This window comes from Erpetoichthys calabaricus, chromosome 3 (assembly GCF_900747795.2).
Source record: "Erpetoichthys calabaricus chromosome 3, fErpCal1.3, whole genome shotgun sequence".
NCBI classification, from domain to species: domain Eukaryota; kingdom Metazoa; phylum Chordata; class Cladistia; order Polypteriformes; family Polypteridae; genus Erpetoichthys; species Erpetoichthys calabaricus.
In genome coordinates, this window is record NC_041396.2 from 45,116,630 (window position 1) to 45,135,414 (window position 18,785).

The 18,785-nt window shown below is 39.8% G+C and overlaps 1 protein-coding gene across 2 annotated transcripts in view; it reads right to left on the reverse strand.

Moving 5' to 3' along the window:
• Nucleotides 1-422: 422 nt before the first annotated feature.
• The window catches only part of lrrn2 (leucine rich repeat neuronal 2), a 185,941-nt gene continuing 167,578 nt past the window's right edge, over nucleotides 423-18,785 (reverse strand). For both annotated transcript variants that reach the window (XM_051924560.1, XM_028796718.2), the window contains exon 2: nucleotides 423-5,456. In XM_051924560.1, coding sequence (XP_051780520.1) covers nucleotides 2,665-4,836 — 2,172 coding nt within the window. In that variant the 5' untranslated portion in view covers nucleotides 4,837-5,456 and the 3' untranslated portion in view covers nucleotides 423-2,664. The remainder of the gene's footprint in view (nucleotides 5,457-18,785) is intronic.

The window sequence follows — 18,785 nt, forward strand, 5'->3', positions numbered from 1 at the left end:
CATCTGACGGTCACTTCTGGCCCCCTAATGTTCCCAAGATCTATGCCTTCATGTTTAAAAGCTGCAGTGGGGCCCCACCAGTGGCCATCATCCAACGCTAAGGAAATATGCGGGCATCCTGCTGGTATTCTGTGTCAACTTACGGCCACAAGTAAGAGAGATCTCCCATTATGTCCTGGGCCCTGTGCTGCTCTTGAGGTACACAATGGTTACGTGGACATCTTTTATGACCCTCACCCTCTCTCTCTGCCTATTTCACTTCTTATGATCCTCCACACAGAGACCCCTTTGGATCTGTTTGACCAAATCCCATGAAAACTTGGACAATGGCCCACAAACTGCAAAGTGTACATGAGATTTGCTAGTCATAATGTAATAACTCCCATTTCATTAAAAAGATAAATAACAACCAAGCCTAGTCATTCATTCCAAAAACCTTTTTTAATAATTGCTCAAAATAGAATTTAACACACAATCATCATCTAAATTTTCCTTGAAAGAGAGCAGGACATTGAGTTAGGAAATCCAGAATCTTTTATTTACAGCCATTAGATAGAAAATGTGGAGCAGAGCTGGAGGCTGGAACTAAGAGACAGAGACACACTGACCACATCATTTACAAAATAAAACAATGCAGGGACATGTTGGCACCAGGGACGTCACGCTGGGACATGTCGGCACCAGAAACATTGGTATAAAGAAGGAGCCGGCGTGGGGACGAGTCTGCTTGCCGGCCAGTGGCGTCCAATCTGCCTTCCATCATGCCGTCTGCTTTAGCTTCTTCTCTGGTTAAGCTTATACAGTGGCTGCCTTAATAACCTTTTTTATGCCAGCTACTGAATTCCCTTCATTTTAAAAATCCGTTTGTGTTAATGTTATGGGTTCTTTTGAGAGATGTAAGACAGAGACAAAAAAAAAACACACAACGCCCCAAGAGACTTTGCTCAAAGTGTGTAAAGATGGAGCCTAGAAAATAGAAACACAAAGAACAGAAGCCTAAAGCCTATAGGAATAAGTGCTGGGATCAAGAAAAAAAACAAAATAAAGACAACAACACCTGACAGTCAATCCCATAATTCAATATTGGCCATATGTCCGGAAAAGGACACTATATAAATTTCTCCTTTCTCTTATCACTTTGAAAATCATCAATTAATATTGGACTTTCACCTAATGGATCAGAAAAAGCATGAGGCTGTCAGCCCATTTGCAGTGTCATTCCTTTTGTGTTTTCCTCTTAGTTGTCTTCCCCATCGTCTAGCCAGTCCTGAAATCATACAGACGCCACCCATCCTTTATCAAGCTGGCGTAATCTAATAAAGGGTTGCAGGCAGGAAACAACCCTAGATGGGTACACTCGCCCTAGATGGGCCAATTTAGTGTCACCAATTAACCTAACCTGCAGTAAGAAACAGGAAAGGCCTGGCCTGGCACATCTTCATATAAACACTGGTGTGTCCATCCTTCCACTTTGGAAAAACATTTTAAATTAAGCCAGAAAAACAGTCAATTTATCAAATGGCCTTCCGATCTGAAGGGCTGCTCGGAGTTGACATTCAGATGAGGACAAGATGGAAAAAAGTAAAGGCAGTGGATGATGAACAGGATGGTCACCCTCCATATTCAGTAGTTTTCTGCAGTCAGAGTGGACAAGGTATGATCAAATGAGACTATGGTGGAGTGTAGAGGGCAAGGAGCACATCTTGATTGTCCATACAGTTCATGTCATACCGGCAGCCATCTAAATTCTTTTGTTCACACTTACAATTCAAACATGTTTTGGCTGCCAGATGCTAACAGTAGGTGCACTTCTCCCTACAGTGCCACAACTTACCTTGAGTCAAGACTTCCACTATCCTCCATAAATGAAGCTCAGGGAGATTCAAAAGCACACCTTTTAAACCCTCATGAGCAGACACACCAGGGTGGTCCAGCTAAATTCAGGGTGTAAACACCAGAGCCTTTCTTGCTCTTCTTCCAGTTCTCAAGGACCATGAGACAGAAAAGCCATACTACTCAGATTTTAAATGCCCTCCCCTTCCCTGCCCATATAGAAATATGATGAAGCACAGCAAAATTGTGCCAAGTTGCGTGGCCTTTAACGAGTGTCACAACATGCCGGTCCTTGGTGGCGCCTGGGAAACGTCCTGACTGACCTGTTAGCCATCTTTCCAACAGGCTCTAATCCCTGATGTTGGAGTAATGGAAGATGGATGTGTCACTAGCAAATCAAAGGACATCTACACGCTAGAAATTTCAGAAAGGAACTCAGCAACCATCTTCATCCGCTCACCAAAATCCAGCCAGGTAATCGTTTGGATGAATCTCTCACTGCACTGTTTTTTTCCCCTCTTTGTTCCTTTTAATTATAATAACAAACCTCACGTCTCACAGTCCATCTCATTATACCCTATGCACAAGAGCTATATATTTTTATATATATATGTATAAATATATATATAAAGTTTTTTATGGCCAATTTCTTCATATGTTCTATCAATAAAAAAGCAAAATATAATGCCGCCTTTCTTCAGAATAATGTTTGTTCAGATGGACTCCTTCTAAAGTGAAGACTTTAGTTCTTTGTCACTCACTCACAGACATGTTTATTTATTTTTTTGTTTTTTAGTTTTTTTTAACATCATCATATCAGCTTTGCCCAACTCATGAAGCTTCCGACTTGTTGTTCTGGTCAATAGAGATGTCCTGTTGGATCCTGTCACAAGTGTCACTCATTTTGGTGTCTTGTGCTGCATTCTGCTGCTCTGTTGGTGGTGGTGGTATGACCATGTGACAATCTGTGCTGGTGGAGTATAGCGGGCCAATGAGGGGCTTCTTTGGTCGTTCTATGTTTGGATCTGGCTCCTTAAATGCGGCCGGCATTTCCCCTTGACAGGCCTTGACAGCTAGCAGCAAGAGCAGAGCAAAAGCTGTCAGAAGAATGGCTGGAGTTAGATCAGGTGAAACGGTTGGGGCTGGGGCCTCTTTAGTCCTGAGGTATAGGCAAGAGGTGTCGTTTGGACCAAGGTGGAGGCACAAATTATACAAAGTATCAGGCTGCAAGTGCGTGAGGTTGAATCCTTGGGTTCCTGCAAGGAGCCGAGTGCTATGTAGATGGTTGTCCTCTAGACTTCCGTTTGCGAGCCAAGAGAGCTTTGCCGATGGCACGTTGCGATCGATGAACCATGATACTAGGGCATAACGAGAGGAGACCTCTTGTACTTCCATCTTTATGCTGCTGCTCATTCTCTTGTTACTTACTGACAGGGTCTTTCTATAGCCATCCACTTTCACATTCACGCTGCGGGTATCTGCCCCAACAAGATTATGGGCCACACAAGTGTACAGGCCAGCATCATCTGGTACAACTCCATAGATTTCCAGAGTCCCTTCAGAATGGACCTGAAATCGTCCAACACTGGTAGAGGATGCAAGTTTGAGACCTGTCGGAGTGACCCAGTAGATGCTAGGTTCTGGTTCTGCTAATGCTCGGCAGTGAAGGGTCAGGCTACCCCCTGGCCTCACCCGTATGTGAGAAGGGAAGGTTCCTGGAGCAATCAGAGGTAAGCAGCTGTCGGCCATTTCTCGAAAAGAGACTTCCTTCAATTTCCGAGACTTCAGCTCAGGTGGCTCAGAGCAAAATGTAGACTGGGGTTCGATGAAACGAACAGGTCTGTCGTCTTCTGCTCCAACCCAGCGAATCAGGCAGTCACAGCGTATTGGGTTGGTGTGCAAACTAATTTCCTGAAGGCTTGGTAAGGAGTGTATAGTCTGTCGGTGTAAGGCGCTCAAAGCATTGCTGTTCAGCATTAGGCTCTCCATGCTAGACAGATGCTGGAAGGCCCTTGGGTGGACATACGACAGCCGTGGATTATTGGTTATCTCCAGCTTTGTTAGCTCTGGCAAGTTCTCCAAGGCAAAGTACTCTATAGACACTAGCTCATCCATATTGTTCAGTCCAAGTTCTTTAAGGTGAAGCATATTCTTGAAATCTCCAGGTAAGATCAACTGGATTGGGTTTTTGTTTAGGTCTAGAAACTTTAACCCTGGCACTTTCTCTAAGGCTTTTTTGGGTACTTTTGTAAGACGGTTGTCATAAAATGAAATGCTCTCTAAATTTGCCAGCCCTTCCAATGCCCATTCAGAAAGTTCCTTCAGGCCCATCCCAGCAAGTACAAGGCTGCGCAAGGAAAACAGGGGTTTGAAGTTCAGGTCTTGAATAACTTCTACTGGATTGCCTCCTATCATCAGAACCTCCAGTTGCGGTAGAGCATGAAACCAGCGGCGGTCAATGGAGCGAAGTCGATTGGAGTTGAGGTGAAGTCTTAAAAGGTTGTCCAAGCCTGAAAAGGCTCCCGGTGAAATGTTCCTCAGCTGATTGTGGTTGAGGTACAACTCCTGCAAACCCGGCAGACCCACGAAAGCTGAATCTGGCAGGTGCTTCAGTTGGTTCTCTTCTAGATGCAGACTCAACAACCTAGGCATGTTACTTATTCTCAGGTGACGAGCACTGAGAAAGCTGTTTTGAGAGAGATCCAGTTCAGTCAAGTTGGTGAGGCCCTGGAGCTCTGCTTCATCCAGCGAGCTTATCCGATTGCTTTGCAGACGAAGAGTCTGGGTCTCAGCAGGAAGGGCAGCAGGGAGATGTGACAGAAGAAGGTCATTGCAGTCCACAGTGGGTGCTTCCCGGTAGACCGACCGAGGGGAATACCAGGGTTTAATCTGACACACACACTGGTATGGACAAGGGACTTTCCAGGGCACAGATTGGATGACCAATGCTCTGGCAAAACTCAGGACCAGATAGGCTTGCAGCACTCTTTTTGCTTCTTTCATTTTTTTTGTTTGTTTTATTTTTTATTTCAATATAAATGAAAAGACCTGCATATATTGGAATTAATTTGTCTATAGGTCTACTTTTTCAATAGAATTGTCCATACAGCATTGTTTAAAATATTTTGTTCAAATATTCAGCTGACCGCTCTAGAGTCTGGTTGTTATGCTAAAACCACAGCGTCCTAGGCACACGCTGACATCCGGCTGCTCTTTTGGAGTTCCTTTTCAATTCACTGAAGTGACTTTTCTCTGCACTGTCAAACGCAGAACTGTCAGATGCACTTTGATCTCATTGATTCAAGGTTATTTCTGGAGTCTTGTAAAGTGTAAACTGTTGGTGAGGTTGTCAGACAAATCTGTGTTTACTAAAGCACACGGAATAATACTGAAGAAAAAAAACGTGTAAAATATTCCAATGGCAACATCCAATCATATGCTCCAATTATTTCAGCGGTCTTATGTGGAGCTCAGGTGAAAGCAGACATTTGCACGAGTACATTGTGTCCAACTTGGGAAGCTCTATCATCACCCTGTCTTGGTTGACCCCCTCAGGCTCTTTATGCTGTTTTTAGCCTCGTGGCTTTATGCAGGCTTTCACATCACTCAGCTCATGAACACACCTAGGAAAAAATGAAAGAAAACATAGATGGTTAGAATCTTGTATCAAGTTAAAATCAAAGCACTTAAATGGTAAAAAAATGATATATGCAAAACACAAAGTCAGACAGTTGCACCATGTGAGAGGAATATATTTCAAAAAAGCCAAAAGTTCATATGGTATAAACATTAATACAAAGTAATACCTCTGTTAATGAATCATCTGAGAATAAAGCTACTTTATAACGAGTCGGCATAAAACATGCCTTCGCGTGTGTGCAACTTCAATACATATTTATTGAACAGTCATAATCTGTCCTTGATATTGTGCAAACTGCACTGGGGAAGTTACACATAAGTGCTTAGTTAGCTCACATGTACTGCAGTTTAAAAATATTTTTATAAACCATTATGATTACGTTTTTTGATTTGTCAACTGCCTTCAGTAACATCCAGTCATCTCTGTTAATGTGTAAGCTCAAGAGATACGCAGGTGGATGAGCTGATGGTGCCCTGGATAATGGACAATCTGTCAGGCAGACTACAGTTTGTGAGGTTCAAGGACTGTGATCATAATATTCTTAAGAATCGCCTTAGTCAATGGGTGGGCCTCTCTGGCAGTGTCTTAAACTGGTTTGAATCCTACCTGGCAGGGAGAAAATTCTTTGTTAGTTGTGGTAATTATAACTCAAAGACACATGATATTCTATATGGTGTTCCACAAGGCTCTATCCTGGGTCCGCTGCTCTTCTCAATCTACATGCTTCCATTAGGTCAGATTATCTCGGGACATAACGTGAGCTACCACAGCTATGCTGATGACACACAGCTGTATTTATCAATAGCACCTGATGACCCCAAATCTCTTGATTCGCTAACACAATGTCTAACCTGTATCTCAGAATGGATGAATAGTAACTTTCTCAAATTAAATAAAGAAAAAACCGAAATCTTAGTGATTGGCAATAATGGATACAATGAGGCTATTAGAAATAAACTGGATGCATTAGGATTAAAAGTCAAATCGGAGGTAAAAAGCTTAGGGGTAACCGTTGATTGTAATCTGAATTTTAAATCGCATATTAATAAAATCACTAGGACAGCATTTTTTCACCTAAGGAACATAGCAAAAGTTAGACCTCTTATATCATCGAAAGATGCAGAGAAATTAGTTCATGCGTTTGTCTTTAGTCGGCTAGATTACTGTAATGCACTCCTCTCAGGACTACCCAAAAAAGACATCAATCGTTTGCAGTTAGTGCAGAATGCAGCTGCTAGAATCCTTACCAGGAAAAGAAAATCCGAACACATTTCTCCAGTTTTGATGTCACTACACTGGTTACCTGTGTCATTCAGAATTGACTTTAAAATTCTGCTTATGGTTTATAAAGCTTTAAATAATCTCGCCCCGTCTTATATATCGGAATGTCTGACACCTTATATTCCAAATCGCAACCTCAGATCCTCAACTGAGTGTCTCCTTAGAATTCCAAGAGCAAAACTTAAAAGAAGTGGTGAGGCGGCCTTCTGCTGTTATGCACCTAAAATCTGGAATAGCCTGCCAGTAGGAATTCGCCAGGCTAATACAGTGGAGCACTTTAAAAAACTACTGAAAACACATTACTTTAACATGGCCTTCTCATAACTTCACTGTAATTTAATCCTGACACTCTGTATATCCAATTCATTATAATAACTATTCATTCAAAATTTGTACTAACCCCTACTCTCTCTTCTGTTTTCTTTTCCGGTGCCACCACCATCTACCCAAAGCACCATGATGTTCCAACAATGATGGATGGATTAAAAGCCAGAAGTCTGTATAACCATCAGCATCAAGTGACTCCGTGAGAACCCTAACTACAAAGAGGACTATTTCATTTATGTTAGGTAGAATGCCCAAAGGGGACTGGGCGGTCTCGTGGCCTGGAACCCCTACAGATTTTATTTTTTTCTCCAGCCTTCTGGAGTTTTTTTTTGTTTTTTCTGTCCACCCTGGCCATCGGACCTTACTCCTTTTTATGTTAACTAAGGTTGTCTTATTTTAATTTCTTATTTGTCTTTTATTCTTCTTTTCTTCATTATGTAAAGCACTTTGAGCTACTTTTTGTATGAAAATGTGCTATATAAATAAATGTTGTTGTTGTTGTTGTTGTTGTGAGCAACACTGGAGCACCACAATGAACAGTTCTTTACTCTGTACACCTCAGACTATAAATATAACACCAGACCATGTCATTTACAGAAATTCTCAGATGATGCTGCACTTATTGTGGTTTATTGATAAGGAGGATGAGACAGAGAATAGGAGTCAGGTGGAGACTTTTGAGAACTGGCTACAACTCAACATCAGCAAAAACAAAAAACTGGTTACTGACTTTCACTGCACCAAACAGCCTCTATGCCTGGTCATTATTCAGGGGGAAAATGTAGGTCCACATCAATGACAGGCTGATCTCAGAACACAGAGGAACTATATAAGAAAGGGCAGTGCATGCTCTTTTCTGTAGGAGACTGTGTTTCTTTAATATGGGTAGTGACAACTCTATGATGGCCAGTGCTATCTTCTGTGCTGTGGTGTGCTGAGCTGGTAACATCACTTTAAGAGAGGCCCACCAAATCAACATGCTAATTAAAAAGGCAGACTTAGTTATGTGATACACTCTGGACCCCCTGAAGATAGTAGCAAGGGAAAAAATTAAAACAAAACTATGTGCTATCATGAACAAAGCTGCACATCCTCTATGTGACACAATAACACTGAGGTCTTTCAGCCCACAATTTATACAGCCGAAGTGTGCCAGGAAACGCTACTTGGGGGCTTTTATAACCAATAGCAATACGATTGCATAGTGCCTCACTGTGAAAGTGAGTGCCAAGACAGAGGTTTTCTATCTATCTATCTATCTATCTATCTATCTATCTATCTATCTATCTATCTATCTATCTATCTATCTATCTATCTATCTATCTATCTGTCTGTCTGTCTGTCTGTCTGTCTGTCTGTCTGTCTGTCTGTCTGTCTGTCTGTCTGTCTGTCTGTCTATGTAAGAACTATTGTAAAAATTCAAATTTCCCCATTTTAAATGCACAAGATAGCATCCATTACTTATTCTCTTGTTTCCACCGCTTGCAATCTCACATTTATGAATTATAATCTCATTCATATTACTTATTGCCTTCAGCCATTTATATTCCATCAGGTTTTCCTTGGCAGGTTTTTCTTTGAGTAGAACAGAGAAGGCTGCTCTGTCCAAAGCAATCGTTTCGGGCTCCTCAAAGGGAGGTGGCAGGAGCTACTGTGTCAGTAAAAATACAGAATTCCTCCAACATTCTTTCCCCTGCAACTATGCCCAGTCTTGACCAAAGCATAATTTGAAAAGGTTGTAGTTAAGAGTGAGTGACACTGAGAATAAATTAAAAAGTCAAGGAAAAGAACAGATAGGCTAGGCTTGTCACTAAAATTTCTGATATCAGTCCAAAAGGGCTAGACAGTACTCAATGCCAGGACAAAAAAGTTAAAAAATATTGCAAAAATGCTTAGGAAACTAACTTTCTTACACTACAGACTTTAATTTATTTGGAAGCAAACAGCAGATGCTTTTTGAGCACGCATGACTTCATCACATTTAAAAATCAGGATGTATTTTTGTGACAATCAGGATAGAAACAGGATAAAGTGTCCAGAATTTAATACATTTCAGTGTTTTAGCAAAACACATCTGCAAAAACTAAAGCTGTTAAGTTTTAGGACAAATGTGGTAATGGACTGGGGTAAGCTTTAAAGTGTAGAATCAGTTGAGGAGCAGCAGAATAGGCTTATGTAAAATGCAGGACAAGTTCCTCCTGAAATTTAAAAGTAGTAAGAATTCATTCATTTAACTTTTTCTTCAATGCTGAGCTACCTAAACAGCATAAATATTTGAACTCAAAAACTCCTTCTCAAAGCTAACAAGTGAATAAATTGATACATAAATAAAAAGACAAACAGGCAGCTGCAAGTTACAAATTATTTGCCATTATTAATGCAGGGTAATTAAACTAGTTGTTATTTGCTGGTCTATTATTGTTCTCTTTGACTAAATCTTTTATTGTGCAATAATAATTAAGGCTAATACAGGGATTGTTTCTTGCAATTGACAAGTTAACAGATTTCTTTACATTTTAATTAATAGCTGGTGAATAAAAGCACACCATGGGAATTGTTTATTATTCTGAGAGATCGTCTCATTCACTGCCAGCTCCTGTCAATAACTTAGCCCCTTGGATTGCACAGGCACTGATTCTAAATCAATACACTTACAGTATTTACTAAAACTCTGCCACTCTGCAAATCAAGCAGTGCTTCTTTAATGAGGAGGTACTTTTTGTTTGGTGAAATCCTCTGTCGGGTTATAGATGGACAGCCACAGGAGAAATTAGCAGAATGCAGGCGGCTACAAGTCAGGGCAAATCAGATAATCGCTGCATGCTGGTGCAATGCAAAACAGACTCGAGCTGGGGGTCCAGTGAGGTTAGCCTGGCTCTGCAGAATATAAAGAGTCTCTGAGCGCCGTATTGGAGACAATGTGATTTTGGAGCCTAAAATGATTTGGTCTCTAAACATAAAGGGTCACAAAAGGGATTGATCCATCTCCATTGCTACATCATCCCATGTGTTTTCTAGCCCGCACAGGACAGAATCTCTTCTGCTCAAACTCTAACATCCTTCTGAAAGCAAAGGCGAGTCTGGGGCTTGTTTGGGCAGAGTGAGTGCTGAGGGGAAAAAAAAAGGAAGGACTGTAGGTTTGAAGAGCCTGCTGCACTGATTGCTCTATCTTGTGTGGGGAGCATTGATAAGTTTAGAGGAACGATTTAAAGCTGCAGTGCTGAAGAAATGTTCTAAATATTGCAAGACAATTTCAATACAATTCAACACAATGCATCCTGTTAGAATAAAAACTGTAACATCAACATGTTAAAATATAAATAGGCTTACATTAAGACTTGCGTATTGAATGATGACACTAAAAAGTTCTCTACATTTGACTTCTTGTTGAAAAACTCTCCAACTTCAGGCATTGTGTGGATGGTCATTTTGCATTCTCTGGATATATTGACGTAGATACAGTAGATAGATAGATAGATAGATAGATAGATAGATAGATAGATAGATAGATAGATAGATAGATAGATAGATAGATAGATAGATAGATAGATAGATAGATCTTTATTTGTCCCCATTAATGCATATATTTATGTATATATATTCCTAATATCACTTTCTAGATTCAAATTTTACTTTATATGTTTGGTATTCCATGAGATAGATAGATAGATAGATAGATAGATAGATAGATAGATAGATAGATAGATAGATAGATAGATAGATAGATAGATAGATAGATAGATGTGACAAACCCTGGTTGAGCTGTCTTTCTTTCAAAGGACACACACTCCCACAATCATTTATATAATAAACGTTTACAGTTCCCGTCATGTAATTGGATGTCTTTTAAACAACTGGATGATTTTTTAACGTTTGTAGCTTGGGAATCTGTGTCCGATAAACTGAAACAAAAAAATGACTAAAATTTGCTAGAACAAGAATGCATTAGTAGTTATCTTATAATTTAACCAACGACTCTGTTAACTTCCCTGGACACCCTAGAACCTTTCTTCCAACATTATCAGACGTACTATTTATTTATTTTACTTTGGGCCACTATAGTTATGTATTTTGCTTCACTTTCTTGGTATTTGTTCACTAGATGTGTGGTTTACTTAGCGTTTTGTATAACTTAATGGCATTTGCATATTTTTAGCATTATATTTTGTGTTTATGCAATGCCATCTAGATGTCACATCAATAATGCTGCAGCCGTTATGTATAAATAAGGTGTTCTTGCATCTCAGAATTATCCCTCAGTGGATAAACAGAAGACTTTCTTGTGGCTCATGGTAGTTCAAGTTAGCAAAGCTAATTTTGGTGTTTCGATGTTGACTTTGTATTCCTGACTATTCTTTTGCCTCTCCTTTTTAACCTTTGGCTCGGTTTAATTTTGACTTCTCAGTTTTGACTCTTCCCCCATTTGACTTAGTGGTGGGGTTTACTGTTTATTTCCTAGCCCTTGTTACTTCTCACAATAACTAAGGCTAATTCTCACAGATTGCATATGTTGGTTGTTTGTTTTGCTGGCAGTTTCAAACAATGTGATGAAATGCTTCAGTCCTCACACACCTGAATAAGACAGCTGTAATCCCAACTAATGGGGAGGTGCTATTAGTAAAGTGCTGAAAAGGAAATGAAAATTCAACATGGCTGGGGCATTATGGGCAGCGATATGATGGATGTGTTTAAAGCCCTTGCCAAGATTTTTAGTCAGAGTGGGTATAAGATATAAGACACAATCATACATCTGTATGATACAGTATATCAAATAGTCAAACAAACTAAGCTTTAACCTGTCTTATGTATCACTTTGACATAACAAGCTGTCATTAACGTAGGCTTTTATTAAGATCAACAAGCTCTTGTTAGAAGAGCAGATGAGCATTGGCTTCTAAGACAAGTCGATGCACCTTGCAGCATTAACAGCACAAAGCACCAGAATGGCATCTTTTGATCTCAGTATAACCACTCTGTGTCCTATGAGTAATCCTGTGGTTGAGGGCTACATTCAGTCAGCTTGGAGATGACACATCTTGCCCTTCCAGTGTAACATCAAGTGTCAGAGATAGGATCACAGAGCTGTTGGCATGCCCGCCTGCTCTCTGCTGACAGCTGGGATCATCAGAAGCTTGCCTTCTAGCCAGTGGCACACAGGCCCCTTGATCAGTTTACAAAGGAGGGCCAAACCAGTAAGTATAAGCATGACATTTCAAAAAGTGTGTCATTTATGCACATACAGAATGGAGGGATGCAGATAAAGTGAGAAACAAAGGTGGGCTTACCTTATACATACAATTCTCCTCTCTTTAATCCAACTCGCAAGAGCACTATAACCTCTTTGCTTCTTCTCACCTTCCTGAGATCTACCCTCCATTATAATACTTCCCAACTTACATTCACAGCTCCTTGTTATCTAGCATCTCATGTGTGGACTTATTGTTGAATCTTGGCACCCCCAATAGTCATCCAACATTAGAATCCTTCTCATCTCATTTTCTGAAACCACCTTTCCTGGAGAGGATCATAGTGGCAGCAAGCCAAGGCCGGTCAGCGCAGACTTCCCTGTGTATAGCCTCAAAGTCCAGCTTTTCCTGGGGTATTCTCAGGCGTTCCAAAGCCATCCAAGAGATATAATCCCTCCAGTGTTTTGTGGGTCTGTTGCAGATTCTCCACCCGGTAGAACATGCTTGAAGTAGCTCTGAGAAAGCCACCCAGGAGGCATCATTATGACATGTCTTAACTACTTTAACTGGCTCCTCTCGGTCCAGAGGAGCACCAACTCTACTCTTAGGATCTCTCAAATCGCTAACACGGGTCAGCCATCCTGAGAAGAAACCTAATTTCTGTTGCCTGTACTCCTGATCTCATTCTTTCGGCCATTAACCACAACTCATGACCATACATAGGTAAGAACAGGGCTGAATATTGAGAGTTTTGTATTTAGCCTCAACTCCTGCATTACCATCTTGGCCCTGTACATTACCTGCAGATCATCTGCTGCCACTTCAATCCTCCCCTGTCATATTCCCTATTTCCATCATTTGTGAATAACATCTGGAGATACTTGAACTCCTCCATTAAGGGCAGTTGTTTCCCTTTCACCTGGAAAGAGCAATCCACTCTTTTCTTTAGAGATAACCATGAGCTCAGACTTGAAGGTGCTGATCCTCATCCCAGCTACTTGAAATGTGGCAGCAAATCACTTGAATACATGCAGAAGGTCACGGTTGGCCTTCTTAGAACCACAATGTTCTAGTCATAACAGGAACAGCCTTTACTTTTGATTTGCTCTTAACAGCATGAAGGCTCTAGACTAATTCCGCAAGAATTATTCATTGACTTGAAAGTTTTATTGTATCAGCATGCAATTTAAGGGTTATTTTTGACATTAGCATGTCGTTTAAAACACACATTATAAAATTTTCAAAAACATGTTTTTCCATCTTAAAAATGTTGGAAACTTAAGACATTTTTTACATATGCAAGATACTTAGAAACTAATTCATCCATTTACTTCTAGTAAGACTGACTACTGCAATACGTTATTCACTGGCTGTTCAAATGGTTCTTTATGTAGCTTTCAGTTAATTTAAAATGCTGCTGCAAGAATTAGTACAAGAACAAAAAATTTGAACGAATAACTCCAGTTCTCAAGTCCTTACACAGGCTACCAGTTAAGCTTAGGTCTGATGTCAAAAGCTTCCTTTTAACTCATAAATCCTTAAATGGCCAAGGCCCTTCTTACTTCTTCAAGCTTATCATTACTTACAAACCAGAGTGCACATTGAGAACTCATGATGTCTGCCTACTTAAGATCAAAAGATTTAATATAATAACAGTGGGAGGTTGAGCTTTCAGTTTCAGGGCCCTGAAGCTGTGGAATGATCTGCCCACTAATATAAGAGATGTCCCTTCAATCTCAACTTTTAAATCCAGGATGAAGACTCACTAGTTTAGTCTAGCTACCATGACTAGAGCCGCTGATTAGCTGTGCATACTGCATCTCTGCTCGTTGGTCATTGGTACACAAATAACGCAATTATTTATAAACTGTTACTAACCATTCTCTATTCTGATGATGAGCACAGCCTATCAGTTTTAGGAGTAGTAGCGAACAGTTAACATGAATTTAAATGAAGAAGGCTGTGGTTTCACCAATATGCTGGAACTCTAAGAGGAAGCATAAAAAGTCTACTACCTTCCTTTGGAATGTTGAACAGTGGCATTTGTGTACTTCTGCACCATATGCTTGACTTGATACCCTGTTGGCACTAAAAGTCACTCTGAACCTGTAACACTGGTTTGCTTGCTCTTTGACAGTATTGATGCCTGATGTGCAAACAACTGTTTTAATAATGTCTTTGTGAGGCTGAGTGGTTAACCCTAGGTCCTATGACACATGTCACCCATACAGATACAATATTGGGATAAAGAGAGGCTTTCACAGCTCAAGAAACCAGGAGCACTAGAACAGCTAAGCAGTGGGAGTTCAGGTTGTCATAGTGCATACATCAATGCATTCCACCATTTATAGAGACATGGTGCCCTTAATGGCCAACAGCTCAATTATTAGGATACCATTCACAGCACCCATTATGTCGCCATCACCAACTCTGTCTGGACTGGTGCCTAGACTATCATAGACTGATACTGGGTCATTATAGCAATGCTATTGGCTTCTCCTCTGGGGTTGATAACCGCCGAGGTTAGGGCAGAGTGGTGGCTCTCTGGCTAAAGGATCTGTGTTGGTACCTAGAAGGTTGTTAGTTTGAATCCTGGCAGTGCCTGAAGGAGAGCTACACTACTGGGCCCTTTAGCAAAGTCCTTAACCTGCAATTGGTCCAGGAGCACTGTACAAAATAGTCAAACCTGCGCTCTGGCCCCAATTTTCTAGCTGTGTGTCTCTGGAAATTAAGTTGGTGTATGCAAAAAAAGGCAAATTACTAATGCAAGAAATCAAATAAGGCAAATAAAGTGAATTATCATTATCATCATAAATATGAGTCAAACACGGAGATGTTGCAGACATCTGTACAATAAACACAGGAATTCCTAAATGGGACACCTCAGAAGACAATTACCTCTGTGGTTTTACAAAGATAATCCTCTCATCCATTTCACTCTAATAGGATAATAGCTTAACTATTAATGGTTGACATCTCCAGTAGATGCCACATCAGCCATCATGTGACAACAATATCCTTTGCCCTCTTGGACAGAACTAAAAATGGGTCATATTAGGATGCCAGCAACAATCTGCAATTTCCCTTAAATCAAAGTTTCCATTTCTCCACATTTTGCTGGATGTGCTACAAGGCACAGTTTAGTAACTCCATGCAGATGTGGCACCTTGAACTAGTAGTAGTTGTATTGTCACATGTACAGTGATGGGGTTTTATCTGTTTCTAATAACACAATGTGCCCATTTTTAGTTACTATTTTGTTTTTACTGTGGTGTTGAATTCTTTATGTTAATTTATATTAAAGGTTTAGTATAAGAGGTTTTGGGTATGGTTATTTTTTGATCATGAGTGTAGAATTTTTAAATTACTCATGATGAGCAAAAATCACAGTTTGGATGAGGTGTTGCTTTGGCAGTAATGGGCTTAACATGTAGCAAATGCATCAAGTCAAAATTTGGGGGCTTGTTGGAGGTAAGTTATTCAATAACTTCTTTTTCTTCTTTCTTGTAAGGGCCATGTGATGCCACTTCGAGGACCACTGCTTCAGACAACCTCCTCTGGCATCTTCCCAAATCTGTGGCACAGCTCTCCTTTAATAAGGTGGAGGAATGTCTTTAGCCTTCAGGATGAAGTGACATGAGCAGTGTGAGTTCAATACTAAATCAGTTCTGTGGTTCACTGTCAATATTCCTACATTTTTTGAACATTTTATTATCCATATACCAATTTTGAATATTAAGGCTTTAGGCTTTATGAAAATGATGTTGGAACTACTGTATATTCATATCTTTGTCCATCCAGTATTTGAAAAGCAAGAACTAGCACTATATGAAACAGCACTTATCATCGACTAAAACAAACAGTGTAAGAATTTTATATTAAGCAAAGGAAGTGAAACAAGTCATGGATGGACAGAATGAATCATCACTTGATAATAAACCACTTAAAACCCTTATTTCTAAATCTATAGACTTTGAACCAAACTAAACATATCAGGGAATCATTGATTGTATGGCAGGAACCAACACTGGATAGGACACCAGTATGTACTCTAGAAACACTAACTGCACAGTCAAATTTAAAGTATCCAGTTTCCCTTGCACAAATGTTTTTGAGATTTGAGAGGAAAACAGGAGTATACGAACAAAAACTCAGGCAGGAATGAGGAGAATGTACAAATTCCAAGAAGACAGCAACCAGAAATTGCCTATTTTTTTATTATCTTACATTTGAGGAACATGTGTGAAGTTTGCTGATTTGTTTTTTTATCCTGTACATTATGAAGTAAAATCCATAAAACACTATTGGGGGCTTTGAAAAAAACTAGTTGATGAGACTCTTGATTTATAAATCCGCACCTATCCTGACACTGAAAATTTGAAATGGAATGACTTAAACTGAAGTGTCATATTGGATAGCCGTAGACGGGTACCAGAACCCTTTAACCTTCATCATCCTCACCATAAAAGTTACTATATAAAATATGGTTTGATTAACAGCAGGGTAGAGTCAGACAGGGACAAGGGTGTTTAGTATGACTCAACTCATATGCAAATGCAGGGAGATGGAGGGTGACGGATAAACAAGCAAATTATGAATGTTTCCGGAGCGCCATACGGAGGGTTATTTATTTTTTTTAATGAGATGTGACAGCAGACTTGAGGTACTGACTGCCCAAGTATGCTCAACGTTGCTTCCTTTGCCTCGGATTCTTCGAAAAGCCCTCATTTACACAACATCATTTTTATCCCTGAGATCACTGACAGCCAGCAGCAGGTCTGCAGTAGGCAGGGACAGGCAGACACAGGTGGCGAGATGTCTTCTGGAATCATTTCCCGAACACTTAGCATGAAACACTGCCCTGCTATGAGCCACTTTTAACATGAGGTGAATAGGAATATTTCCCGGAACACTGTGCTTTGCGTGATAAATAATTTATTTGCAATATTTCTCTCTAATCTCCATTCCCATCTCTCCTGTATGGCTGGATAAGCACAGAGGGGCCCTTAAACAGATGAAGATGTATAAAGCAGAAATAATTTTTGTCTCTTCCTTTTACAGCTTGTGTTTCTATTCATTTGGAGCCTGTAAACAAAGAGCTTGCTCTTCACCTTCTTTCTGGCTAGCTGAGCAGCTCAATAAAGGCAGTGCTTGACATTAGAGTACAAGTGACAATGGAGTGTGTATGCCTTTCTAAAACAACCTGGAGTATGCGAACAGTAGGGCCATCTACCATTCAAGGGTAAGCCTCCTGAATTTGTGATGGTCATGTATTTTTTTAATTTCTAAAAAGATACTTTACTTTCTATTACTAATAGGACTTCCACCAGTCTCCAGTTATTTTGTCATTAGAATTTTAATAAGCAATTGCTTTTATCCAAAGCTACTTACTTAAAAGTCACAAATCAAACTGATTCTCTATTTCTCTAGTTGGAATTTTGGCAAATAAGCTTAATTTCTGTCCCTCATCTGGAGTTTCAGTGTTGGAGAATGAAATGGCCACCTTCTTTGGACACTGCTAATAGTCTAATAATTGTCTAACTTGTTAACTAATTTCAGTGATGTCATCATTGCATCATTTTGTTTGAGAACATGATGTCATCAAATCAGTGGTATTGAAGATGGTGACAGGATAGTTTTGTTGCCCCCAGGTCTGTGTTAAACACTTTGAAAAACAGATATGTTTAGCAGTTTTTTTATTTATTTTGACTTTGTTGTAAGAATTTTTCACATTTGGACTATCAATATTTTTTTGATTTTGATTTCTTTTTTTTTTTTTAATATTTTTATTTTATTAATTTTCATTGTAATCATTCCATACAAACAGATCAATTTATAACCCAACAAATTTGAAAACAAATCAAACCCCACCCCTGAGAAGGAGAGCTTGATTTTAATTTCTAACTTTCCAGCTACACATTTCTTTCACTATCTTCAAATGAGGAACTTTGTTAAACAGAACCTGCCCGATTTTCCTCATCTTGCACCCTCGTCCATGCTGGAAAAAATATTGCTCAATTTCAAGGACTTAGACACCATCTCTGCAATATATAAAATTATTTTACAGTCCCTCCCTTTCAAAGATCCAAGAGGACAATGGGAAAAAGATCTCTTACTCAATATATCAGAAAGGGAGTGGAAAGTAGCAATGCAGAGAATTCACTCGAGCTCCACTCAAAATTATATATTGAGCACATCTGTCTCACCTAAAACTGTCCAAAATGTTTCCAGGGCAAGATCCAACCTGCAAACGCTGCAATCAAGTCCCAGCCTCACTGGGTCACATGTTTTGGGCCTGCGCCAAATTAACATCATTTTGGACCAAAATTTTTAAGTGCCTCTCAGACAGCCTTGGTGTCACAATCCCTCCTAATCCACTAACAGCTGTGTTTGGTGTTCTTCCAGATGGGTTTAAATTGGAGAAGGACAAACAAACTGTGATTGCATTCACTACACTTTTGTCACGCAGACTTATTTTGCTAAACTGGAAGAATCCTAACTCTCCTCTTTTAAGTTAG